At 43.4% G+C, this 27449-nt stretch overlaps 1 protein-coding gene across 1 annotated transcript; it reads left to right on the forward strand.

The window, feature by feature from the left end:
- Nucleotides 1-60: 60 nt before the first annotated feature.
- SGPP1 (sphingosine-1-phosphate phosphatase 1) lies at nucleotides 61-26617 on the forward strand. The gene is made up of 3 exons (XM_015424351.1): nucleotides 61-1050; nucleotides 16764-16853; nucleotides 22921-26617. Exons 1-3 carry the CDS (start codon nucleotides 352-354, stop codon nucleotides 23296-23298), a joined length of 1167 nt encoding a protein of 388 aa, XP_015279837.1. The 5' UTR covers nucleotides 61-351; the 3' UTR covers nucleotides 23299-26617.
- The last annotated feature ends 832 nt before the right edge of the window (nucleotides 26618-27449 follow it).

Raw genomic sequence — 27449 nt, forward strand, 5'->3', positions numbered from 1 at the left:
GCGTGCCCCCCCCGAAAGCCAGCCAGCCCTCCCCAAATCAGATTCCCCCAAATTTGGACACCTCCAGGTCAAATTAAGCCTGCCCCCCCCAAAAAAAAATCAAACCAGAATCTGAAAAATCAGAATCTCCCAAATCAGAAATCCCTCCTTCAACCAGACCTGCCAGATTTAGGGATAACAACCCCCCCACCCGGCAGTCAGACCCCACCCCAATAAGTCTTGGAGGAGGGGCCCTGCTACTTGGTGTCCTCCCCCCCCTCCTACAAATTGGTCCCAATCCCTTACCTGGGCTGACACTGTTCAGGCTACCTCCTCCCCATCCACCTGTCCTGAATCTCTTTCTCTCCAGCCATGGCCCTCTTCCGCCGCTGGGCTGCTTACCTGCAGGACCCGGAGAAAGTGGCCCGTTTCCAAAGGCTGTGTGGCGTGGAACCTGCCCTGGAAGAGGCGCAGGAGAAAAGCGCGTCTGACGTCCTCTTGGTCAACGGGAGCTGCCTGGCAACCCCAGAGAATGGTGAAGGTGACAGGAGGTACCGGCTGCGGAGCGCCAGGGATGCCGGGGAGAAAGGTGAGGGGTGGCACTCCAATGGCATGAAGAATGGGGTGGTTCCCGGAGAAGCGGCAGAGTCCCAGCAGGGGCCTGCGGAGGATGGGAAGCAGCACAGCTGGGGCATGAAGAGGCAGCCCCGGCGCAACTCTCTGACGGGGGAGTCCGTGTGCCAAGCCTTCAGGATCCGCAGCCGCTTCCTCTACTATCTGTTCACCCTGGGCACGGAGCTAGGCAACGAGCTCTTCTATATACTCTTCTTCCCCTTCTGCATCTGGAACGTGGATGCCTGGATGGGCCGGAGGCTCATTATCGTCTGGGTCTGGGTCATGTATCTGGGTCAGTGTACCAAGGACGTTATCCGCTGGCCCCGGCCTGCCTCCCCACCGGTGGTGAAGCTGGAGATCTTCTACAATTCCGAGTACAGCATGCCCTCCACCCACGCCATGTCGGGCACGGCCATCCCTTTGACGCTGGTTCTGCTCAGCTACGGACGGTGGCAGGTAAGCGGGGACCCCCTTTCCCCTCCCCACCTTCATAGTAAAGAGTTTTAGCCTAGGCTGCTACTGCTGAAAATCGTCTGGTGGAAATACGTCAGGGCACTGCTGCTTTGAAACACATGGAAAATGAACATATCCGTTGTCAAGTTAACATTTGGTACCAGGTACTTGGCCACATAGTGTGGTGCAGGGGCTAGAACGTCCGACGAGGACTGCTTTAAATCTTCACTCAGCCATGAAGCTTGCTGGCTTGAGCCAGCTGCACTCACTCTCAGTCTAAACTAAAAAAACTGAGGAGTGGGGAAAGGACGTATGCCTTCCTGAGTTCCTGGAAGGTTGGTGGGATTTTTTTTTTTTTTTACCATGGTAGATGTGATATAATCCCAGAATTGTAAAATGGCTAAATCGTTTTTCTGAATGGGGGCTCCATCATGTCAAAGTGTAGTGTCATCTCAGTAAAACTTCCCAGCCATTCTTGTAGTGGTTTCATTTGCAAACTCTGGAGTGTGCCCCATCTGTTAGCACTGTGTGGGCTGAAAGCCAGGTTGAAGCATAGGCCAAGAAGGACTTGGAAATAGAACAGTAAAGTAATTTTCTGTTCCCTCAGTTGGAAGATTTAAGTACCTCCACAATGCCTAACTGAATTAGAAATTGTAGCAATTTTGGTTGTATATCTAATTTTTAGCTTCCTTCAGCACAGGGGAATGCACGATGCAAACTAGATTTCTTGTTTCAGTGGGAATGTCCTATTGAACTTGCTTCCCGGTAAACATACTCAGGATCTAATTAAAGGGGAACTCTGAACTTTCACATTGGAGACATAGATGTAAAATACCAGTTCATCTCGTCTGTGATTCAGGTCCAGTTGCAGACCTCATTCATCAGCTAGTGTGGTGATATTGATGTAAATGAGCATCCATATGCAGCTGTGTTTGGCACATCTTCCTTGCGACGGGCTTTTGAGTGCTTCTTTCAGAAGCCACCATATTCTCACTGCATTTTAATATTGCTTTTTGTACTGTGGCCCCATGGAATAATTGCACTTCTTTGGTAACTATCTACTGGAGTTGGCAAATGTGGGACCGCTGAAAAAGGTCTTGGATAGGAATTAAGTCACTTTCCTGTTAATGTTGCATTCGTGCTTCTGTACAGAGTCCAGTGTAGCTATAATCACGGGCTTTCTTAACCCCTTTCCTCCCATGGTTCCCTATATGTCTGGGGCTTGGACCTAGTGGCTTCTGGTTACCTTTAAAAACAAAAAAACCCACCTCAATCTTTGCCTTAAAAAAATCTTAATGCCCAGTTTGTTTTTATCTCCGCCACATCCTGCCGTTAATTAAGGCAACAGGAAAATTTCTGACTTCAGTGATTGACAGTTGAGGCAATGAGAACATGTTGAGAGGACAGTCTTCTGTACAGACTGCTCCTGTTAGCAGAATTTCATAGCTCGTATCACTCTAATATATTAGCATAAGATACTGATCCCTACTCTTCACCTGTGCAGTTAACCAAATAATATAAGGGGTAGCTGGGGGGGGGGGTTCTCTACCTAAATATGGTAAAATTATTGTATGTGAAAATAATGTGGGTGGATACAGAATATCTCAAAGGATTACAAAAATCAGGATAGAGTATATTGCTGTGTGATTTCACTTGGTAACTTCATTTTAGTCAAAACTGAAAATTTTGTACAGTTACAGTGGTTATGGATTTTGGGCTATAGTGCTCCTTTAAAATGGACCGTCTGTCCTCCCTTGCAGAGAAGATTCAGTTGAGGAGGATTTCTTGAGGGAAAGGATTGGATAGAATGTAAAACATCTAGATGCTGTGTAAACAGCTTGCTCAACATACCACTGGCCAGAATAATTCCATTTCAGTACAGATAAATGAATGGTTGTTCCATTACGTTTAAACACTTCTGAAGATGTAAAACCACCAGGGCTGAGGTAGCTTGTGATTCTTCTGCTAACATCAGCTTTTATTGTCAGAATGCTGGGAAGTAGTTATGGTTTCACTGGTTCTTTAAACCTGTGATCTAATGCACATTTACCTGGGAGCAAGCCCCACGGAATAAAGTGGGACTTGTATCTGAGTACACGTATATAGGATTGCATAGCAAATTGTGAAGTTTTTTAGAGTCAGGTGGTTTTTTTTGGTATTTTTTATATGTGAGTGTGTGTGCACCTGGAAGTCATGGTGACCTCTGGTGTCTGACCCCTACTGGGGGTCTGGAGAATATTCAGAAAGGTGGCTGAATAAAGCCTGCCCCCGCCTCCCTCTTCTGGTATTCCAAAGAGGTCTCCCATCCGAGTACTTCCCAGAGTTGACCCTGCTTAGCTTCTGAGATCTGATTATATTTTACAGTACTAGGCAAGATTTAGATATGGGCAAGGAGTTTGTCATTCTGATAAGGTTATGCATAAAATTATTAGATTTCAGGATGGGATTACAAGGGAACATAACTTTTTGTCTTATTGCAGGCTTGTTGAAATACCAGACAATGGAATCCTTAGTCTTGGCTTCCTGCTGCCAAAAATCCTTTTCCATAGCAATAATTCCTCAAGGGCCACATTTATTTTTTGCATTTCATTCCTTGAAAATTTTTGCTCTTCCATGGAAGCTTGCTGGGTGACCTTGGGCTGGTCACACACTGTCAGCCGTTATAACCTACCTCACAGGTTTGTCGTGAGGATAAAACAGAATGGTGTCAGTTGCCTTGGGTCCCCAAGGCAGAAAGGAGGTATATAAATACAGTAAATAAAAAATAATCTACAAATAAAAAGTTTGGAGCAGACGACTGCTTAATAAGTATTTTCTCAATTAGTGAGTGCCATCATGAATTGGATATAGCTATAGAGGGAGCAGATGGCACCGTACCATTGTTGGTCTGCCATCACCGTGGTCTATTCCAGCTATTTGTGTACCACAGTGAGGTGTTTTTTCCTTATTGCATATTATTTCTATATATCTGATCTCAGCTATATGCATGTCAGCAATATGAACAATTAGCAAAATCTTAAAGTACTTATTGCTTAAAATTTTCAAATTAAAAGAAGTCTCACCTTGGGTTATAAGTATTCAAAACAAATTGTTTCCCTATGAATAGTCCTGAAACCGTTGTTTCCTTATAATAGCTACTGGCACTAACTCAGTCCCTAGAAAGAAGGAGGGTACTCTAGAGAAGCCTTTTCACAGTGTATTAAATCAGGATGTAAACCATGGATTGTTAGAAGATGTAATAAATGCAGAAAAGGAAATTCCCCAAGGATAAGAGCTTTAATAGGCAATTCACAGTCTCACAGGTTTGCTAAAGAGAAACAACAAAACTCCTGTCACTGCCCTAAAGAAACACTTTTTTCTTTGCTTTTGTATGCATGTATCACATTGTATCAAAGATGCCAGTTTGAGGTTAAAGGAAACAAACTAATCCGATTCTGCAGCAGTGTAAAACATTGATTGTCATTAATAACTCTTAAAATTGTAGCTGTTTTTAAGAGCAGGTAAATTACATAATTCATGTTCCTGAAAAAAATTATGTTGTATAAACACAGCTTACCAAAGACTGCAGGCAAGGCGGGATATAAATCGAAATAAATAAATAAAACAAAAGAAAAAATAGTATTTTATTAGAGGAATAACGATCTTTCTAATTTAAGAGCTATTTTCTCCCTCATTCTTTGAGTGCCACTCCAACAAGCAGAAGATCCCAGAGCCTAGGTGATTCATGTTGGGTCTTAGAAGTGTAAAGAATGCTTTGCACGTCATAGCTCCTGAATGGGTACCTGTTTGGGTAACACAGACTTCTGCCATATGATGGCTGAAGGGAAAAGACATCGATGAATTCTCCCCTGCAAATGCCCCCTGACCACTTTTCCACAGCCAGACTTATTTAAGTCTTGGAGCCCATCTGAGAAAAAATGGGTTACAAATAGCAAGGAGGGCATTTATTGGGGAGAGATGGTGGTTGAGGCAAGGGTTAAGTTTCTCCCACAATCAGTTCACCATACATTATCATCATCATCAATTGAATTTCTGAATTTCCCATCCCTGAGTACACAGGGCTCTGGGCGATTTACAGGAGGTTAAAAACATACAAATACAATTTTTAAAATCAACAGATCAATTAATCCTAGTTACACAATCTTCAGATGGCATCTATAATTTTAATCTAAAACCTGCTTTGGACTGTTCTTCCATCTCATGGGCAGGTTAGGAGGAGGCTGAAGCGGGCAAGATGGAAAAAAGAAGAGGAGAGTGCCAGCTGTGATGGAAAACTGGTGCTGTCCTCAACGAAAAGCCTGGTGGAACATCTCTGCCTTACAGGCCCTGCAGAATTGCATTAAGTCCCGCAGGGCCTTGCTGGAAGTTGGCAGAGAGTTCCCCCAGGTTGGCGCCAGGGCCGAGAAAGCCCTGGCTCTGGTCGAGGCCAGGTGGATATCTTTTGGGCCAGGGATCACCAACAGATTGCTCTCAGCTGAGCGTAACGCTCTCCCAGGGACATACCAGAGGAAGTGGTCCCAAAGATACATCAGATTTGCAAGGCAAAACCAGGGTTGAAATCCTGTTGCTGCCTCACAATATGTAATTTACCTATCCCAAAACTGTTGATATGGCAGAATATGGATGGTTAACCTGTGGGAACATTTGTGGATCTGTAGAAAGGCAATTCAGTCTGCTGCTCGTCTCCTTAATGATGCATGATTGCCTGCTCCTAGTCAGTAAATCAGATGTAGAGCTACCCTAAGGGCTAGCTGTGCATATGTGCATATATATACTGTACTGCAAACAACTCTGAAATACTTGTTTCAAGTTTTAATTTCAGCACAGCTGCAAATAAAAATTAGGCTGCTGGTGGACAAAGTAAATCTGTGCAGGAAGGCTAGTATTTGTATTTGGGCCAGAAATATTATTCTCTGTTAGTATTCAGTACAGATTCTATTTTCTCTCCTCCCATATTTCCTGTTTTTGAGATGCTTCAGAAGGAAAAAAACCTATGATCTTTAGAAGTGTGGCTAATACTGAAATATAAATTGCACTAATTTCTTTCAGTATCCACCCACTGCAGCATACAGCAGACATAATAAATGTTCATGCTTGCTTTGGACCCTAGCGTAATTTATATACAACCCTGTAACTTTGCCTCTAGCAAGTACTAGTTTTTGCTGAGACAGGACATTCTTAAACATGACACTTCTCAGACTCATTTCTTCTGGAAAGTTATCACATGTTTTAACAAAGAAATCATCTCTTTCTATTCAACCCATGAGTCAGTTTGCTTCAATGGTAGAAAAGACATAATGTCTTGTAAAATCTGGTATAAAATAGTAAACATGATTAAATAGGTTTACCATATTTTGAAAAGCAAAAAAGAGGACATATTTTCTGACTGACTACTTTAAACAAGTGGTTACTAGGACAAATCTCTTTTTAAATTTTAAATTTAAGCTGTGATAATTGCTACTAACTAGGAATATTCCTGACCTTCCAACCCAAAAAAGAAGACATTTTCATCAGTGTTTTTTTTTTAAAGCCAAAAAGAGAATAGAAGCACACAAAAAGAGAACATCTGAGAACCCTAGATCAAAAGACACAACTTGGAGGGGGGGCTTACACCTGGTATTTTTGGCCACTATGTGACAAGAGTGTTAGACTGGATGGGCCATTGGCCTGATCCAACATTGGCTTCTCTGATGTTCTAATCAAACCCAGTTCTCCAGCTTAAAGTCCACAGCTCTCCAATACTACACCATGCTGGCTCTCTCCACGTCTTCATGTCTATTTCTTCAAAAATTCATAAGCTTGCTGAAATGAAGTGGAAAAACTGCACAAAACTACTACCTGTTCTGGGCATGGAAGAGGGGTCACTGATTGTGTGTGTGGGGGCGAGGTCTTTGTGAATTTCCTGCATTGTGCAGGGGGTTGGACTAGGAGGTCCCTGGAGGTCCCTTCCAACTCTATGACTCTATATTGCCTACCTTTGACCTAGAGGGTAGATGGACTGGTTCCAGATGTTATGAAATAAGGTTCACAAGTCAGAAAACTCCCTAGCACTTTTTTCTTCCCTCTGTGTTTCATGTTTCAAATAACTGTTTCTCAACTATGGCACCAAGGCCAGAAAGCAGACCTTGAATTGCTTTATTCTGTTACCAGGGGAAAACCCAAGAACAATTTAGTTGTGAAGTTTTGATCTAGAAGCCCATGTGTTCTTTGGGTTCCCAAATGCCAGTCTAGGTCACTGAAAACCTCCAGTGCCAGACCCTTTCTGCAACAAACAGCAGCTATGCAGACAAATTCAGAAGTCATGACACTCCTGCCTCAACAGCTTCACATCATAGAAGAACCACTGTTCTTTGTTATGATACTGTATAATAAAAACTGAGGACTTTGAAAGATCGCTTTTCTCTTAAAGTTTTGAGCTGCCTCCTTTAAAACAACAACAACCTATTGTTCTGTGGAATATTGCAACAGGGGGACCCATGAGGACCTGAAGGGCAAGGGAAATCTAATTTCTTCTCCCCACAGCTCCTTCTTTCTGTTACCTTGTTGCTGGCTGTAGTTTGCCACTTTCTCAAGATGACCAGTAATCCTGATTTCTCTCCTGCTTTCTCCTGACTATCACAACCTGAGCTTGCTTGCTGTTTTGTGTGGCCTTTACTCATAAATTGTTCAAACAGTCTGGGATAGGGTTGCCAGGTCCCCTGGGGGGCGGGGCAACCCCCGGTCGATGGGTCCATTACCCACCAGCCCGGATCGGGCCGCTGGGGAGAACCCCACCCCCAAAGTGCCAGGATCGTGGAGACATGCCCGGTGTGATGATGCTCTATCATTTGAGGGGAAACTATGGTTTTCCCTTGAATGATAGTGGTCCTGCCCCCAACGTGCCCGACGCAATGACGGCACCTCCGGGTGATGTCATTGCGGCGCAGGTGCAAAGGAGCTCCCAGAGAGGGCCAGGACTTCCCCCACTAAAGCTACAGTAGGACTTGGCAGCCTTAGTCTGGGAGCCCAAGTCTGTGCATACACAGACAGGTACTTGCAGTTATATTTGAGGGGGAAATGAGAAAGAGAGAAAGCAAGCAAGTACACCAGATCAGTGGTCCATCTAGTCCAGCATCCTGTCTCACAAATAATACTGGTTGCTCAGAAGGGCCAACAAATAGAGGCCAAGGGCTTCCCAGATACACCTTTTTCATGCTGGTATTCCGAGGTCTGGTGAGTCTATATATGGAGGTTCTTTTTATTCACCAAGGCTAGTAGCCTCCAGCGGAGCTGTCCTCCACAAATCTGTATTTTTTCTTCTTATAGTGATCTATGCTTGTGGCCATAACAAAATCTGCTGGAAATGAATTCCATAATGTGATTCCTCATTGAGTAAAGAAGTATTTCCTTTGATCCATCCTGAACCTGTTGCCCATCAATTTCATTGGGTACTAATACTATGGGAAAAGGAGAAATAGCGCTCTACCCCTTGCATAATTTTATGAATACCATGTGTCTCCCCTTAGTTCCCCTTTTTTATAGACTGAAAAGTCCCAGACTCATTATTCTTTCTTCGTAGGAAAGGTGTGGAACCCCTTGATCATCTGTTTCCTTCTTCTGAATTTTTTCCGGATCTGCAGTAACCTTTTTGAGATAGTTTTTTTTAAAATAGCATTTTATTGAAAGATATATTGCGAAGTTACAAAGCATGTAAAGCATCATACTCAGGTGTTGAAATATACATGCATGTTTTTACCAGTTTACATGTCAGCACAGCGCTTTGCAATATTGAGTATAGAGTGTTTGGTTGTTTTTGTTAGTTATATACAATAGAATACAAGAATTAACACCCTCCAACTGACCCATATAAATGCCTGGAGTTAGTAAAATCTAGTAGGAGAGGTTATTTTATTTTATACTATTAATGCATATTTCAAGAACCCTGACCACAGTTCGTTTAAAATTAGGGACCATTTTTCTAACAGGTCAGTTAGAGTCTGATTGTTCTCCGTTCTTGCAATACAATCTGAAATCTTATCAAGAATGCAATATTCTTTGAGTTTGTTAGTCCACTGTTGTAAGGTAGCAATGTGTTTGGTTTTCCATTGTGAGGAGAGAATATTCTTTGCCACAGTCACCATTATCAGTAGTTCTTTGTGTGCCCTAGGGATTCTCAGAATATCCCACAAGTTAAGAAGGACCGCTTCTGGAGTTTTTGGTATGTCATATCCCGTATAATCTTTAATGCGTCCAGTATTTGTTAACTTCTTTACTTTCCCACCAGCTATGCAGGAAGTTCCTTTGTCTCCACATTGTTTCCAACATGCTGATGATATAGTAGGAGTAACATAGGGCTTGGCAGGCATTAAATACCATCTTAGATATAATCGGATATTATAACATCCATCTATCTATCTATCATCTATCTATCATCTGTAACATATAGATATAGGATATTATAACATAATCTGATGTTATAACATTTAGAAGTGTAGACGGAGGAGCTCCATATCTGAGCCCACTGTGATTCCGATAATTCCTTTTGGAGATCTATCATCTATAACATATAGATATAAGATATTATAACATAATCTGATGTTATAATATTTAGAAGTGTAGATGGAGGAGCTCCATATCTGAGCCCATTGTGATTCCGATAATTCCTTTTGGAGATCTGTATGCTGAGCTTTTTGATATTTACTGAAGGATGATAGGGAAATGGCTGAGAAGCTAAATGCATTTTTTGCCTCTGTCTTCACTGTGGAAGATGAGAAGTGCTTGCCCACTCCAGAACCGCTGATTTCGGGAGTACTGAAGGATGATAGGGAAATGGCTGAGAAGCTAAATGCATTTTTTGCCTCCGTCTTCACTGTGGAAGATGAGAGGTGCTTGCCCACTCCAGAGCCGCTGAGTTCGGGAGGGGTGTTGAAAGACCTGAGTCAGATTGAGGTGACGAGAGAGGAGGTCCTAAAACTGATAGACAACTTAAAAACTGATAAATCACCAGGCCCAGATGGCATACATCCAAGAGTTCTGAAAGAACTCAATTGTGAACTTGTGGATCTCCTGACAAAGATATGTAATCTTTCCTTAAAATCTGCCTCCATTCCTGAGGATTGGAAGGTAGCTAATGTCACTCCCATCTTTAAAAAGGGTTCCAGAGGAGATCCGGGAAATTACAGGCCTGTCAGTCTGACGTCGATACCGGGTAAATTGGTGGAAACCATTATTAAGGAAAGAATTAGTAGGCACATAGATGAACAAAACCTATTGAGGCAGACTCAACATGGGTTCTGTAAGGGAAGATCTTGTCTCACTAACCTGTTAATGTTCTTTGAGGGGGTGAACGAACATGGGGACAAGGGGGATCCAATAGATATTGTTTACCTTGACTTCCAGAAAGCTTTTGATAAAGTTCCTCATCAAAGACTCCTAAGTAAGCGCAAAAATCATGGGATAAAAGGACAAGTCCTTTTATGGATCAAAAACTGGCTAATTAATAGAAAACAGAGAGTGAGTATAAATGGGCAGTTCTCTCAGTGGAGTGAGGTAAGCAGTGGGGTACCGCAGGGATCAGTACTTGGTCCACTGCTTTTTAACTTGTTCATTAATGATTTGGAGTTGGGAGTAAGCAGTGAAGTGGCTAAATTTGCGGATGATACGAAGTTGTTCAGGGTGGTGAAAACCAGTGAGGATTGTGAGGCACTCCAAAGGGATCTGTCAAAGATGGGCAAGTGGGCGTCAACATGGCAAATGGGGTTCAATGTGGCCAAGTGCAAGGTGATGCACATTGGAGCCAAAAATCCTAAATATAAATACACATTGATGGGGTCTGAACTGGCAGAGACAGATCAAGAGAGAGATCTTGGAGTTGTAGTAGATAACTCACTGAAAATGTCAAGACAGTGTGTGACTGCAATAAAGAAGGCCAATGCTATGCTGGGGATTATTAGGAAGGGTATTGTAAACAGATCAGCCAATATCATAATGCCCCTATATAAATCAATGGTGAGACCTCATCCATGTTGACACCCACTTGCCCATCTTTGACAGATCCCTTTGGAGTGCCTCACAATCCTCACTGATTTTCACCACCCTGAACAACTTCGTATCATCCGCAAATTTAGCCACTTCACTGCTTACTCCCAACTCCAAATCATTAATGAACAAGTTAAAAAGCAGTGGACCAAGTACTGATCCCTGCGGTACCCCACTGCTTACCCCCCTCCACTGAGAGAACTGCCCATTTATACTCACTCTCTGTTTTCTATTAATTAGCCAGGTTTTGATCCATAAAAGGACTTGTCCCATGATTTTTATCCCATGATTTTTGAGCTTACTTAGGAGCCTTTGATGAGGAACTTTATCAGAAGCTTCTGGAAGTCAAGGTAAACAATATCTATTGGATCCCCCTTAATAATGGTTTCCACCAATTTACCCGGTATCGACGTCAGACTGACTGGCCATCAGACTAATAGCCATCAGTGGCTATTAGCCACAAGGTATAGATAGGGACCCTGGGGCAAGTGATGCTCTGTCTTCTTGGTGTTTGGGGGGGTCAACAGTGGGAGGGCTTCTAATGTCCTGGCCCCACTGGTGGACCTCCTGATGGCACTGGTATTTCTGGCCACTGTGTGATACAGAGTGTTGGACTGGATGGGCCTTTGGCCTGGTCCAACATTGGCGTCTCTTATGTTCTAATGGTACTGCAACAAATTTCTAGTTACTAGATTGTAGCAGCATAGTATAGATTTTGGATGTAAGATTTTTAATAGGAATCTGCTTTTGAATTAATAATTTCTCAAAGTTCGTGTAGGACAAACGCAGGGGACTATTAAGATTTAATGAATTGATGAGACTACTGCAATCACTCTATTCTTCCCCAAAAGCTCAAATTTGGATAAATGGTGCCCACTCAAACCCAATAAATTTATCAAGAGGCAACCGACAAGGGTGCCCTCTCTCACCATTGTTATTTGCTATGGCCATAGAACCTTTAGCATGCATAGTTTGCCAAAATACTGCAGTCTCAGGAATGCAAATTAATGGAGAAATATTTAAAATTTCATTATTTGCTGATGACCTAGTTCTTTATATAACACACCCAGACAAAAGAAAAAAGGATATCGTTACCATAACTTTTACACAGTATTTAAAATGGGCCACACCTGATCTCTATACAAGGACATTACAATATTGGCTGTTTTGTTTTCAGTCCTTTTCCTAATTATCCTCAACATGGAGTTTGCCCTTCTCCCACCAGCTGCACACTGAGTCAATGCTTTCATTGAGCTATACACTGAGGACTCAAGATCTGTTTCCCTCTCAGCATACATTTAAAGTTAGTATTTTTTGTTCCAGTGTGCATCACCGTACAGTTATTGACTTTGAACTTTGTTCGTCATGTTATTTTTCCATTCACCCAAGTTAGAGAAATGCTCCTGGAGCTCTTCACAATCTGCCTTGGTTTTCATCATCCTAAATAGTTTGGTATCTTCTGTAAAGTAGGGCCACTATACTGCTCACCCCCAATTCCAGATCATTGATGAATAAATTAAATAGCAGTGGTCCAAATATAGAACTTTGTAGAACACCAGTACCCAGTTCCCTCCATTGTGAGAACTGTCCATTTATTCCCACACTCTGCTTCCTGCAGTTCAGACAATTTTTAATCCATAAAATGGCTGAGAGAAACCTTAATTCAGGTAAATCAGTGTTTCTTGAGTACAGTGATAGACTGAATGACAAGAAGGGATGGTAAACCTCAAAGATGCAGTGCAATGAATGGAAGCAGTCATCTTTCCACCCACAACTAGTCTAAGGGAAACCCATCTATTTACAGTCTCCCCAAAAAGAGAAAGGGCAGGGGGGGGGGAGTTGCTGCAGTGAAGACTGTGTTGGTGTCAGTCTGACTTTGTTTAGAGACGCCAATGTTGGATCAGGCCAAAGGCCCATCCAGTCCAACACTCTGTGTCACACAGTGGCCAAAAATACCAGTGCCATCAGGAGGTCCAGCAGTGGGGCCAGGACATTAGAAGCCCTCCCACTGTTGACCCCCCCAAGCACCAAGAAGACAGAGCATCACTTGCCCCAGAGCCCCTATCTATACCTTGTGGCTAATATCCACTGATGGACCTCTGCTCCATATGCTTATCTAATTCCCTTTTGAAGCCGTCCATGCTTGTAGCCGCCACCACTTCCTGTGGCAGTGAATTCCATGTGTTAATCACTCTTTGGGTGAAGAAGTACTTCCTTTTATCCGTTCTAACCCGACCGCTCTGCAGTTTCATGGAGTGCCCACGAGTTCTTGTATTGTGAGAAAGGGAGAAAAGTACCTCTTTCTCTACCTGCTCTTTCCCATGCATAATCTTATAAACCTCGATCATGTCACCCGTCAGTCGTCTTTTCTCCAAGCTAAAGAGCCCTAAGCGCTTTAACCTTTCCTCATAGGGAAAGTGTTCCAACCCTTTTATCATTCGAGTTGCCCTTTTCTGCACTTTTTCCAAAGCTATAATATCCTTTTTAAGGTGTGGTGCCCAGAACTGCACACAGTATTCCAAATGAGGTCTCACCATTGATTTATATAGGGGCATTATTATATTGGCTGATCTGTTTCCTAAAGCTTATAATATCCTTTTTATACTGATCCCTGCGGTACCCCACTGCTTACCACCCTCCACTGAGAAAATTGCCCATTTATACTCACTCTCTGTTTTCTATTAATTAGCCAGTTTTTGATCCATAAAAGGACTTGTCCTTTTATCCCATGATTTTTGAGCTTACTTAGGAGCCTTTGATGAGGAACTTTATCAAAAGCTTTCTGGAAGTCAAGGTAAACAATATCTATTGGATCCCCCTTGTCCACATGTTTGTTCACCCCCTCAAAGAACACTAACAGGTTAGTGAGACAAGATCTTCCCTTACTTGAACAGGCTGAGGAGGGAAGTCTGTCTTAAAGTGGGGGGGGGGGGGAAAAGGACAAAGGGAGCAGAGCCTTGGAAGCTTCAGAAAAAACAGAGAAAGATGTGGAGAGAAAGAACACAATGGGCAGCAGCAGGGCCGGAGTGAAAAGGAGGGTGAAATGTATTGCTGGCAGGGAGAGAAGTACAGCTTTGAAAAAGAGGAGAGCGACCAAGAGAGCCAGAGGCATGGTTGGGCGGTAGAGACTGGGCTGAGTGCAAGAATGTCTGCAGCAAGACCAGGCCCGTAGCCAGGAAATTTTCGGTGGTGGGGGGCACGATGTCACAAGAAAATAAAAAAGTAAAGAGAAGAGCTGGTGAAAGGGCCATCTCCCCCGACAGAAATCTGTGGTCTCAGTGCGGTGTTGCTCCCAGGGAAAAGCAGCCGTGGGGATCCCCCCCCCCCCCCGTATGCACGCCACGGAGATAGAAAAGAAGTCTGATCAGAATGTGCCTTGTTTGGGGAAAGAGCTGGCAGGTGGAGACGGCCGGATTGAAGAGAAGCGCACTTGGGCCGGGACTGCACCACCGCCAGGGCTGCTACTCCTCTCCCTCCCCTCTGTGCCTGAGGAGGAATAGCTGCTTACCTTGGCGACACCAGCTCTTCCTGCTGCTCCTTGGTGGGCTGGGCCAGTATTGCTTAAGCTGTGCTGTGCCACCACTGGCCCAAAGCCATTGGTCTAACCCTCCTTCATTCCTCCTCATGGGCCACATGCTGTTTTCTTCTGCTGCCAGGGTAAGGGGGTGAGTGAAAGGGGTGAGCAGTCATTTTGGGCCGCCCATAGCTCAGCGTAAGGAGACTGGGGAAGACTGGGGTGGGGGTGCCTCAAATACAAAAGGAGGCACCGCCCCCATGTGCCCCACCGCCGGCTACAGCTTTGAGCAAGACACTCTTGTTACACAAGCTCTGGCCATTCAATTTGGGTCTGGGTGTGGAGAAATAGTGTCACAAGACAAGCCATTTATCAAGAGATGTGACAGTTTCTCAAGGGGACCTGGCTGTCTTGCCGTGTGATTGCATTTTATCGCACTTATTCTTTCCATGATTGGTTTGATCCAAAATGGAGTCTGCCCACACCTTTTATTCATTTATTTAATTACATTATTTGTAGGCTCCCTTTCTCCCTGGGATTCAAGGTGGATTACACGGAGTGAGTCAATACAGTCGACAGGATGGGGCATTCTGTAAACAATGAAATACGATTTGGGTTGTAGAACCAACCAGAAATCTTAAAGAAATAACTGAGGCGAAGCATGTGGTTGCATAGGCCTCGGGACTGTACAGTGCACTGGGGACAACTGCTGATAACTTATGAACTTACTTGCCAGGGCCCTTGAGTTGATGACATCTGTGGTAATATATCAGATACCTTAATTATCCTGGAAATTGTTTTCTGTTTACCCTTATCAATATTTAAGTCTGTTGGCTTTAATGTGATAACGCCATGCTTTTATGGAGCATGATATCAGCTGTACCATCCGTATACTGTTACCACTCGTAAATAATCGTGTACGCTTGAAGAATCACTAGCAATCTACATAATGGGTTTGTTCTGTTCCTCTGCTCAAGTAAGTAGCTTTATCCTCTTAGCTGCAAGAGTATAATTTACTCTGAACAGCCCAGTTATACTCTACTTGTGCCAAGACAGGCACCGACACATGCCGTTATGGTGATTAGATACTGTGAAAGTAGTAGTAAAGAGATCAAAGCCCTACTGTATTTTAATCACCATCTACTTTATTTTTCTTGTGTATATCAGATTCTTAAGGATACCAGAGCATAGAGTTCTTTTTAGTCATGGAATAGGCATATAAGGCCCACCCAAGTGAGCTTCATGGCTCCGTGGGGAGTTGAATTTGTTGGACTTGGATGTAGAAAACTTTACTTCTGGACCTGGCCCAGGCCCTGATGTAATGCTTCACCATGGTTACTAGGCAGTGGGTTTGCAGCCTTTTCCCTTCTCCCATGGTTTTTCCTCTTCCCTTTCTATGTTGAAGTTTGATTATAAATTAGCAATGCAGACGTAATGCTACAATCTGATCAACTAACATTCCTAAATTAGCTTCAAATTCTAGTTTTGAACAGATTTACAAGCGTTACTTGAAGCTAATCCTGTTTAATTTTAACTATTATCACAATTAATGGGATTTTTTGACAGTTTGGCTCCTTTCTTTCCTATTGGCTTCCATCAACAGTCATTCTGTCTGGCTGCCTCAGCCAGCCTAGACCCATAGCTGTTTGGGACTTCCCTTCCAAGAACTTGTATTCTGTAAGGCCTTCCATCTAGGCTTCCTCATTTCTCTTTTCCCTTCCAGTCCCCCTTTCCTTTGTATTACATTATGCTGTTAGGTAGATTCAGGTGGGGTCGCCGTAGTGGTCTGAAGCAGCAGAACAAAGTTTGAGTCCAGTGGCACCTTTAAAACCAACAAAGTTTTATCCAAGGTGTAAGCTTTTGTGTGCGTGCACACTTCTTCAGATTAGTATCTGAAAAAGTGTGCATGCACATGAAGGCTTATACTTTGACTATATATAAGGTGATATATAAATGTATCAAATAATAGAATACCCAGGGGAATTCATGGAGAAGAAGTATGCAGGTCTCTGACCTACTCTTAATTTCTTGTTCCAGTGCTCATATATGTGTTGTGTTGTTTTGTTTTGCAGAAGATAAAATCTAATAAGTGTTGTCAGTAAGATATATTACATTGAAATCGACTTACCAGTAAACTTCATTTCTAACCAGTTCAATGTGTTATCTTCTTTTTCTTCCTCTCCAGTATCCAGTGTTATATGGGCTGCTTCTTGCTTTCTGCTGGTGTTCACTGGTTTGCTTTAGTCGGATATATATGGGAATGCATTCAGTTCTGGTAAGGCAAAGGTCACAAGTTATGTTTTCTACATGCTAATTGAAGTTATGCTTAGATCTTGTCTAAGAATCAGATTTTAAATATGTATTATTTAAAGTTTATCTCATTCGATGCTTAAATATATCAGCCTTGATACTGAATTTCAGATGGGAATTATAGTTGGAGGTTCCAATAAAATAGAATTCCTAAGTTCCATTGAATATAATTTGTAATATTATAAGTAAGGCTGTATATTTAAAGTAGAGGTCAGCAAGTGGAAGTCCCTGAACACACAGAATCTCTAGATGCGGTTCTTAACCAGAGTTCAATCTTGATTAGTGTCAAGAAACTTCCAGATAAGCTGTGTATCTACCTGCCTGTACCATGGATAACCGTAGAATCATAGAATCACAGAATTGGAAGGGGCCATACAGGCCATCTAGCCAACCACCTGCTCAGTGCAGGATCAGCCTAGAGCAGTGATGGCCAGTGTTCCCTCTAAGCTTTGGAGCCTTGTGAGCAAAAATTCTACTTTGTGAGAGCTCCTGGCATTAAAGTTGTGAGCGAGCGATTTGGCTACTGCATAAATTAGTTTGCCCTGGAGCCATCCTTCCTGAGCTAAGACAAAAACTTGTGAGCTGGAGGCTAAAAAACTGTGAGCTGGCTCACTATTCTAACCAGTGTAAGCAGGAAAGATCGTCTAGACCTTCCTCCTCAATCTCCTCTTCTCCATACTAAACATCTGCCTTCCCCCTCAATCCCCTCTTCTCCAGACTAAACATGCCCAAGTCCCTCAGCCTTTCCTCCTAGGGCTTGGTCTTCAGGCCCTCGATCACCCTCGTTGCTCTCTGCACCCGCTCCATTCTGTCCACATCCTTTTTGAATTGAGGCCTCCAGAACTGTGGCCTGATCAGTGCAGTGTACTGTGGGACTATGACATCTTGCGATTTGGATGTTATGCCTCTGTTGATACAGCCCAAGATCACATTAGCCTTATTTGTTGCTTCATTGCACCGGCTGCTTATATTTAGCCTATGGTCCACCCTTTGTGCTTTCTCTCTGTCTTCTGTCAGAGGTCCTTTCTGCACTAGACCTTAAATCCTGGTTCAGCCTTGTCCCCGAACTTACATTCTACACTATAGGTGAGTTCACCCCTGTAATTATCTCGGGGTATTTTTTGTTTCCACATTACATTGAGGTCACTCCAGTTTCTCTATACACTTGTTCCAGGATAAACGGATGTTGTTATAACCAGGGATAAATGCAAGGTTTTGTGTCACGAGTTGAACTCTGGTAAAACCAGGGATGAGATCCAAGTGTGGAAAGGACCAGAGTTTCTCCATTTTCACCCACCAGTGGGCCCCCATCACCTCTTTAATCCTGAATTTGCTCCTCACATATCTGAAGAAGATTTTCCTGTTGTAGCAAGCCTTCCTGGCCATCATTAGGTCATTGTGAGCTTTGGCCTCTCCGATGGCTGACCTACATTGCCTAGTAACCAGCAGATACTCTTCTTTAGAGGTATGTCCTTGCCTCCATTTCTTGAACATTTCCTTTTTCTCCCTTAGTATTTATTTATTTATTTAATACCCTGCCCTCCCTGCTGGAGCAGGCTCAGGGTGGCTTACAAGCCCACTGGCATTATAAAACATTAAGACAGTCAAACAGTAAAACAAATTAGAATCATAAAAACAAATTCAGAAGGTGCTACATTCATACAGTGGGACACCACACATTTCTCTGTTCATCCACATTGTCTTCTTGGTTCCTGTGGTGTCCTCTTTTCTGGGAGGACTGGTTTTCACTTTAAATGTGCTCTTTGCTTTTATAAACTGGGTAGTTTCTGCTGCCACCAGGAATTTATCTGCCCTACTGAAATCTAACGTACACGTAGGGCTATGAACTTCCTTGGTCCCCCACAGCAAAAGGAATTCTAGCAGGACATGGTCAATTCCCCCTATGGCTATTAGCCCTTATTACACATTAATAAGATTCATAGTTACCAATTGAAGTGTCCATAGTCCAAGATTGTCCAGAATAACAACACCTGTAGGCACCAAGGGATTTTGAAGAGAAATCCCATCTTGCGCAATTATGTAGTCTCAGTCTGTTCAGAGATACAGATCCACAGTAGCAAAAGTTGCTCTTTGTTTCCAAAGTCAGGATTAAAGCAAGCAAAGCAGGAGGAGAGAAGAAGCTCACTCCCATAGAGACCAACGGAATTATACCCCAATTCCAGTCATAATTAGCTGTGGCCATCAGCCAATCACGAGCGGACATGGGTGTGTCCAATGGTTGGTTGCCATAGCGGCACATCAGGTGTGTGTGTGTATTGGCTAGAAGTTTGGGGCCCCGCCTGCAGTCAGGTGACCCAGCTTCCAGCTTCTCCATTGCGTACGTGACATGGGCTATGTGCCCTAGTGTGGAGCCTTAAAGTCTAGCTTTTAGCATAAAGGTGTGAAGGAATGTGGGTATATGGCATGGCTGTTAAGTTGCTCAGGCCATCTGGTCTCACCATTTGGCCTGCAACAGGAAATAAAGACACAGCCTGTCATCAGAATGTCATCACAGGAGAAGGCATGAGAATTTAGAAAGCAATATTTCTATATAGTAGCAGACTCCAACCACAATACTGTTTGTCCTTGCTTCCCTTATCCTCACCCAGATACTTTCCCCTGGGCTATCTCCCTCCCCCTCCAGTATTTCTTGACAATCGAACCCTCTCCTCACTTACAGCACCACTCTGCCTCTTCGACCCTTTTGTTTTTTCTTGAACAACTCATATCCATCCACTATTACCTTCCAGTCCTGGGAATCATCCCACCAAGTCTCTGTAATGCCTACTAAACCATATCCCTCTGTCCGCATTAGTTGCTCAAGCTCTTTCTTCTTATTGCCCAAGCTTTGGGCATTGGTACATAGACACCTGAAGCCCCGCACCTTCGGCTCCATTAGACCCGGCCCTCCCAGGTGGGCCTCTGTTGTTTGCTCTCCTTCATTTAAATCCCTATGTCGGTTGTAGTACTGTGCCTTACTAATTCGAGAGGCAATTTTTTTGTTAGTTCTTTTGGGCCGCGGCTAGCAGAAAGCATGTCTGTCTTGTTAGATATATAGTGGTGTGTATCCCACAATGTGTGGAAAGAACATGGAATTTCCCTCTATTCCTTTTCATTCCTGTGGCCCCTTCTGACCCCTGGAAAGGCCATTCCTGGGGTCACGGGATATAGTCGGAGGAACAGCTGTGTGGTTCAAGAGACTGCAGTGAGACAGGACAAGAGGATGAAATTTCCTTTTTTAGCAGAGCTGTGTGGTAGTGGTTAGAATGTCAGACTAGGATCTGGGAGACCCTGGAAGCTGACCGGGTGATCGGGAACCAGTCATGTACTCTTAGCCTCACCTGCCTCACAGGTAGGTTGTGAGGATAAAATGGAGAAGAGGAGAACGATGTAAGCTGCTTTGGGGTCACCGTTGGGATTAAAGGTGGGGTATAAATGAAGCTGTGGTGGCTCCATGGTTATGATGTTGAACTACAGGCTGGAAGGTCGGTAGTTCAGCAGTTCAAGACCCGAGTGTGCCGCATGACAGAGTGAGCTCCTATCTCTGGCCCCAGCTCCTGCCAACCTAGCAGTTTGAAAGCAAGGAATTTCAAGTATATAAATAGGTACTGCTTCGGTGGGAAGGTAACAGCATTCTGCGTGCCTCGGCATCTAGTCATGCTGGCCACATGACCACAAAATGTCTTCGGACAGCACTGGCTCTTTGACTTGAAAACAGAGATGAGCACCGCAACCCTAGAGTCGGATTCGACTGGCTTTCGAGCAAGGGAGACCTTTACCTTTACCTATAAATGAAGTAAATAGTGGAAGGAAGAGAAATTTTATCCCCTTTTCCTTTTCTATTCCACCCCCAACATGTGAGGCTGTTGTTCTGCACGGGTCTTAGAAATGATCTTTCCGGAGGCCACAAGGTGCTGCAGGAACAGTGACAAACTCTTGGTCTGTTTCATTGGCAGCTTCGTAATTAAAAATCTCTAGGCTTAGACTTGCCCATACTTGCATGAAGAAAGTAGCATGTGAATCAGAAGCATCTTGGATGTAGCCACGTGCAACAAAGCACTGAGCAGAAATCACTTGCTTTCTCAATCATAAATGTTGACATTCTGTATCCATATAGAATGGAAGATGCTGTTACAAGTTGTAGCGTCTTTACAGTTAGAGTAACAGGTATTACTCATTTTATTGTTTGCAAGCATCTTAGCAACTTGCAGATGCTAAGCTATCCAATAGAAAATGGGCCAGTGATCCACCAGTAGATTTGTGATCCACCTTCTGTCAGTCCTGATACAATCTTAACTTCCTTCAACGGCAGAAGAAAATGTAGATTTTTGTTCAAGCTTGGTTTGCAAAGAACCAAAATGTTTTCTTTATTGGAAAAGGATCACATTTCCCTTCTTAAGGAAGGCTTCAAAGGTTATTGCCGTTGAAGTATGCCTTCTTTTTAGCATAGCCTTCACAAACCGTGTGTGAACGTTTTGACCAGGTTTATCACTATTGAGAGCTATTTGTCTCATTCAAACTGTTAACAAGAGGACAGACTCCAGGACCATAGTTTCTTCCGGCTATGGTCCTGGAATCTAACAGTTAAAATCTGATTAAACCCCCCCCCCCCCCAAATAATTTCCTTTTTGTAATGAAGAGTTGATTCAGGCAGTGGCAGCTCTGACATGGGATAAAGAGAGTTTCTTCAGCACTCTGTCAAACGCAGGGTTTTGTATGAAAGTACTGAGGAGACGCTTTGGAAGTGCCTGCACACTTCTCCACGTTTTAAAGGCCTTTGGCTTGGCCTGCTGTTACTGTGTATGTAGAGTCATATATTGCATCCTGTTCGCATGTGCCTCTCTCCCTCTGTGACCTACCAGTATTATTGCCTGGGTCGTGCACTTGTTTTGAAGAACAGAGTGTGCCCTTCTACTTCCCTGTTTTCCATTTGGTATCCAGGGCTCTTGCTGGTTTTCCTTTCTTTAAAGTGTTGCAGCCCTTTCCCCACCACTAACAGGTGTACACATAGAGCCTCTGCTGCACATTTGTATAGACATACAAATAAAAGGAAACAGACAACATTAACAGGCTGGTATACCAGTGCGACCACATGACAAAGGAGCACAGAAGGGTTTTGTAATGGTTACATAGCTTTTAAAAAGTACATCCTTGATGTGCTATGAGGGTGCAAACGACTCTATAAGCCAATCATGAAACTGCTGAAAGGACATAGCATTATAAACAGTGACTCACGAAAACTCATACTGTGCCGCAAATTGTGTTAGTCTTTAAGGTGCTACTGGACTCTTGCTCTTTTCTGCTGCGACAGACAGACTAACATGGCTACCCATCTTGATCTACTACTATGAGAACTCTCAGAGTTTGCATGGATAATACAGTTTCAAGGATGTGGTTGTGTATTATGGAAGTACCTACTAACCTACAGAGATCAGCTACCATGTGTTAAATATGTGCACTTTTTGTTTTTGCTGGAGTAATATAGACATCTATGTGTTTATTTACAAAATTTATACTCACCTGTATGCTCTCATCAGGGTCACCAAGGTGGCTAACAGATTAAAAACCCTCAATAAAGTCACATCTTTAAAACCATTAAAACGCACATAAAAACAGCAATTAAAACATAGGGTAGGAGGGAGGAATTGCGGAGGGAATGCCAAACAAAATGAAGGAGTTTTCACCAGCTGGCAGAAGATGGCAACAGAAGGGGACAGGTGAGTCTCTCTGGGGAGAGATTTCAAAAGTTTGGTGCCACAACCGAGAAGTCCTTTTCCCAGGTTGCCACCCACCTAATCTCAGAAGGCAGGCGGGTGGCAACCTGGGAGATGGTCACTTTTGAATAGTGACTGTGACCTCATTAGCAAAGAGAGAGATTTCTCCTCCTTCCCCCTTTTGCTCCCATGCCTGTGTCATTTTGAAACTGTTTTAAAAATATTTTGTCGCTTTCTTGTCTTAAAACCTTTATTTAATATGTAGCCACTACAGTTATAACATACATCATATTTAATCATTTTTCCCCCTCTCAACAGGATGTTATTGCCGGATTCCTTTATGCTATCCTCATCTTGGCTGTCTTCCTTCCAGCTGTGGACCTAGTTGATAACTTCAACTTAACCCACAAGTATGCACCACTAATAATCATCAGCCTCCATCTTGCCCTGGGAATTTTCTCCTTCACTCTGGACACCTGGAGTACATCACGAGGGGACACAGCTCAGATCCTGGGCTGTGGGGCTGGGGTTGCCTGTGGCTCGCATGTGAACTACCTGCTGAGTTTGATGCCCGATCCTTCCCCAGAGGCACTTCCCCTGCCCGTTCCCTCCCTCACCGTGACTGTCCTTGGGAAAGCCATGTTGCGATTGTTGATTGGCGTGGTGATTCTGTTGCTAACAAAAACGGCCATTTAGAAAGTCACCATCCCGCTGGCGTGTAAGATCTTCTGCATACCGTATGACAACATCCGACAAGCCCGGCAGCGTATGGAAGTAGAACTGCCGTATCGTTACATTACCTACGGAATGGTGGGATTCTTACTCATGTTCCTGATCCCTTCCCTGTTTTGCATAATGGGACTTTCTTGACGTTGCCATTTACTTGATGCGAGAAGGGAGGTGTGAAGCGTTAACACTTTTCCAGGAAAGGTGCACTTGTTTGAGAGATGCAGAGAAAAAGTTGCTGCTGACATAATGGTTGGGAAGTAAAGAGCTCAGATCCTGGCTGTTAAGACCTGGAAATTTCCGGTCTCTAAAAATGCCACCTGTAGTCTTACAAAAAAAGGGTAACAAATGGTAAACACGCTGTGTGTATGTCTGTGTGGATACATGGTGTTAATGCCTCAGGCTATAAACGTACCTCTCTTTCTTTCTTTGGATACATTAAAGCAGGTATGTTTATAGCTGACCCAAAAATTCCAGCTGTGGTCAGTTTAAGCCATTTCATATTAAGTTATTTGTGTCTTTGGACAATTCCCAAACGTAGGAAACCGTTCCCCTGCACCAACATTCTGATGTGAGATCTGGCTTAGAGAAGATAGCCTTCTAGGTCTGTTTCCATCTTCTAAAATTACTTTTAATCTGTCAGTCCAAAACCATTAGATTCAGGTACTGTATGTTTTGCTTGATCATTGTGCCTTTGTGTTGCTAAACTGAAAAAGCACCATATACTGTGATGTATATACAAGAAAGCCCGTAACTTTATTTTAAATTTTTACTGAATTAGGCAGATACTTTAAAATCTAGTTAGCCACATAAACTAATAAGGGTAAAGATTTTATCTTGTATTTTAAAAGTATGAAAACGCAGCGAGCTGAAACGTATATTGGGGTTCACTAGCTGTGAACAGATGCTTAATTCCTTTTTTTAAAATAGATATTTTTAAGCACACTGTACGCTATTGGAAGAGCATATATTTTTCTGCTGATTGTCTTAATGTGTAATAGAGGCCTATTTTGTCCAAACATAAGAGCTAAAAATTACAAATTGAAGCCATGCTCACGTTCACTGCAAATCGACCTCTCCCCACACTTGCAGTTTCTTCGGGTGCCGTTTTGACAATAGTGAATTTCAGTAGAATCGTGCACAAAACTTGTTTATTACATTCTGTTAACGCTGCTTCCCAGCTTTGAGACGGTAGCGTTGTATGGTCGAGACTGCGGCTGATTGTCTGTGAAAACCGGGTGCTTCAGTGTCAGTTTAAGTTTTGCAAAATCCCTCAGAATGACCTTGGTGAAGACGGTACACTGGATCAAAGCGAGGCAGCCCTGCCTAGCTTGTAGATGGCAACCGTGGCCTAGAAAGAGAGCAGGGAAAACAAGTTTCCTGAGCCAGCAGGGCCTCCCAATGTAGCTTGTGGCCCCTGGGATCCCTGGAGACCAGCCTGATATTTTGAGCTGCAAGGAAGCAGCCGAGGAACAAGAGCCTTGTTAGCTCACCTCAACCTCTGCTTTCCGCAGAAACCGGAGAGCAAAGTCTTGACTGGCTGAAATCTGTGCAAAGGCTGGCCCGAGGGCGAGCTGAGCCTTTGGCAAACAAGCAGAATCGGTCGCAGCCTAAAGAGTGTGTGCATCTCTGCAGAGTCTCCAGTCTTTCACAGTGGCCTACTTTTCTGAGTTATCCTTTGCCATTTGTGAAACACGACAGAACGATCAAAGCCCGTGTTTCCCCGCGACTTTCATTTTACTTCGGCTGCATGACTATTTTTTTTTTTAAGTTGGCCAATACATGGTCGCTCCTCAGCCGTGAAATTCAGTAGGTCATTTTGCCTCAGAAGTACAATGGGTTGTGGCTTGCAGCACCGACTTCATACCATTTTCAGGAGGCTGCCACTGCAATATCTGAATGCTGAAATACAAGCACGGGTGGGTATCGTGAACCTTACGGAGTGGTGGGTACAGAGTTTTGAAACCTGGGACAGGGTGGAAGCATACTGTCCGTTATTTTTTATTTTTTTGGTAGTCGTGAACGTGTAGTTGGGATTCTTTATGTTCTTATGAACTCAGCCTTGTTCTAAAATAAAGAGCTTAGTAATTAAGGCACTGCCTTTCTGTACATCTCCTGCTATGGCAAGTAAGTAGATCCATCTTTCAATACATACATTTGGAGGTTTCTCGAAATGTACATTGCGGTGGTAATGCTGTTACAAATGTGATCCGCAAGTACTCTGGCCTTGATCCAACTAGTGAAGTAGGGGGGTTGTGACTGGATTTTCCTTCGGAACCACAGCTCCGCATGCCTCACAGTTGGCTGCTGTTGAAACTGAGGGACGGTCCAAAAGAAGTTTGTGTTTGGTCCTTCTGGTTGAAAGAAAGAAGCTTGCCGCATTCCGTGGGACTTGCGTGAACCCTCTTGCCTGTGCCAAAGGCACCATTGTTGAATCTTGGCTGTTCATCACTTGTAAACTGCCGACTTCATTTTTATTAGCTGCTAAAGGGGAACTTGCTTAGAAACGAGTATCTAAGTATCGGTGCACTTCCTTTCAGTCCCTTAGGCTGCAATCCTGTGCCTACGTTCTGCCGAGTAAATCCCATTGCCCTCAATGGTGCTTACTTTTGAGTCAGGATACGTAGTTTGGCCTCATTGGTATAGGTATTTGCTGAATGTGCATTAAAAGAAACAAACAGCTTTGGAGGGAACTCACGTAATTATATCTTTCTCTTAAGACTAGAGAAGTCTCAGTAAGCAGCTGGGAAACAGAATCGGTCCATTTCATATATCTGTGTCTAGTTAACTAAAAGTTAAAGCACAGCAGTGAGGACTGGAGTATTCAAAGTTATGTGCCTCCCATCACAGTTTCATTTAATGCACTTGGCTTTTCTAATAAAGAATGTTAACGTGACCGGTAGAAAGGGCTATACAGGGAATGGCTGTTCTAAGTGAATAACTTGCGGTCGTGTGTGGGATTTCCTTTTCAAGTTGTAGCTATGAATGCAGAAAGAAATGGTTTTGCTGAAAGAGCTAATTTCCTTACGCAGATGCTAATGTGCCGTCTGTCTCCGGATATATATTTTTTTTAATTGCACTGTAGCGTATTCTACTGTTACTCTGTAAGTTATTGTTAATGCTGCCTCCAGTCTCTCTCAAAATGTGATATCCCGCTTAACGTTTTTAATTTAGTCTATCTTACAAGAATTTTGTTTAAATTGGACTTGAATGCCCTAACGGTAGATCACAAGTAACGGTAGATCACAAGTATATCTCTATGATTTGAAAATAAAATGAAATGCTAGAATCCTGCAGTGCACTTTGTTGAACTCTCCTTGCATATTGATACAGAAATGCAAATCTTAAGGAAATGCTCAGATACACACTTGGTTTGCAGTCTGGTTCTATGGTTACGAATATTTTCCATATCAACATGATGCCCCTTTGACCTTATTCTATCCTGTTAACATAAGAAGGTAAAATGAAAAGCTGGCAAAACGAACACCGGTCATTAGCAAATGTTTATTCGTGTACAATGGTGCTCACTTAAAAGCCTTAGTATTGTTGTCCCGTCCCCCTCCCCCCGCCCCGCATCCTCCACTTCTGCACTTTTCAGATCAGTCTTGCAATATATTTTGAGTGTACTTTGACTGGTTGGTGTGGTGGTTAAGTGTGCGGACTCTAATCTGGGAGAACTGGGTTTGATTCCCCACTCCTCCACTTGCAGCCGCTGGATGACCTTGGGCAAGCCATAGTTCTGACAAGAGCTGTCCTTGAAAAAAGAGCAGTTTCTGTCAGAGCTCTCTCAGCCCCACCTACCTCACAGGGTGTCTGTTGTGGGAAGGGGAAGGAGATTGTATGCTGCTCTGAGACTCCCTTGGGTAGTGAAGGGCGGGGTATAAATCCAGTCTCCTCTCTTCTTCTTCTCCTCCTCCTGAGCTTCTGGAGGCAAACCTGTGAGTTTCCTCAGCGGATTTTGTTTGTTTCTAAATGCAGTTACGGAGGTGTCGGCTGGGGGAAATTGGCAGGTGGAGGGAAGGCTGTCGCTTCACACTTTTTTGCACCTGCTGATTCTCCCCTTAACATTTATTTTTGTTTCATTTTATGTATTCGATTTATACCCTGCCCTCCCCACCGAA

This window comes from Gekko japonicus, unplaced genomic scaffold, assembly GCF_001447785.1.
Source record: "Gekko japonicus isolate JY-2015 unplaced genomic scaffold, Gekko_japonicus_V1.1 scaffold4243, whole genome shotgun sequence".
Lineage (NCBI taxonomy): Eukaryota > Metazoa > Chordata > Lepidosauria > Squamata > Gekkonidae > Gekko > Gekko japonicus.

Bases quoted from the DNA above. Each gene is read 5' to 3' on its own strand.
- SGPP1 (XM_015424351.1), top strand. From the start codon at position 352: ATGGCCCTCTTCCGCCGCTGGGCTGCTTACCTGCAGGACCCGGAGAAA. The intron at 1,051-16,763 runs GTAAGCGGGGAC...CTTCCTCTCCAG, and splicing joins TCAGCTACGGACGGTGGCAG to TATCCAGTGTTATATGGGCT. The intron at 16,854-22,920 runs GTAAGGCAAAGG...CCCTCTCAACAG, and splicing joins TGGGAATGCATTCAGTTCTG to GATGTTATTGCCGGATTCCT.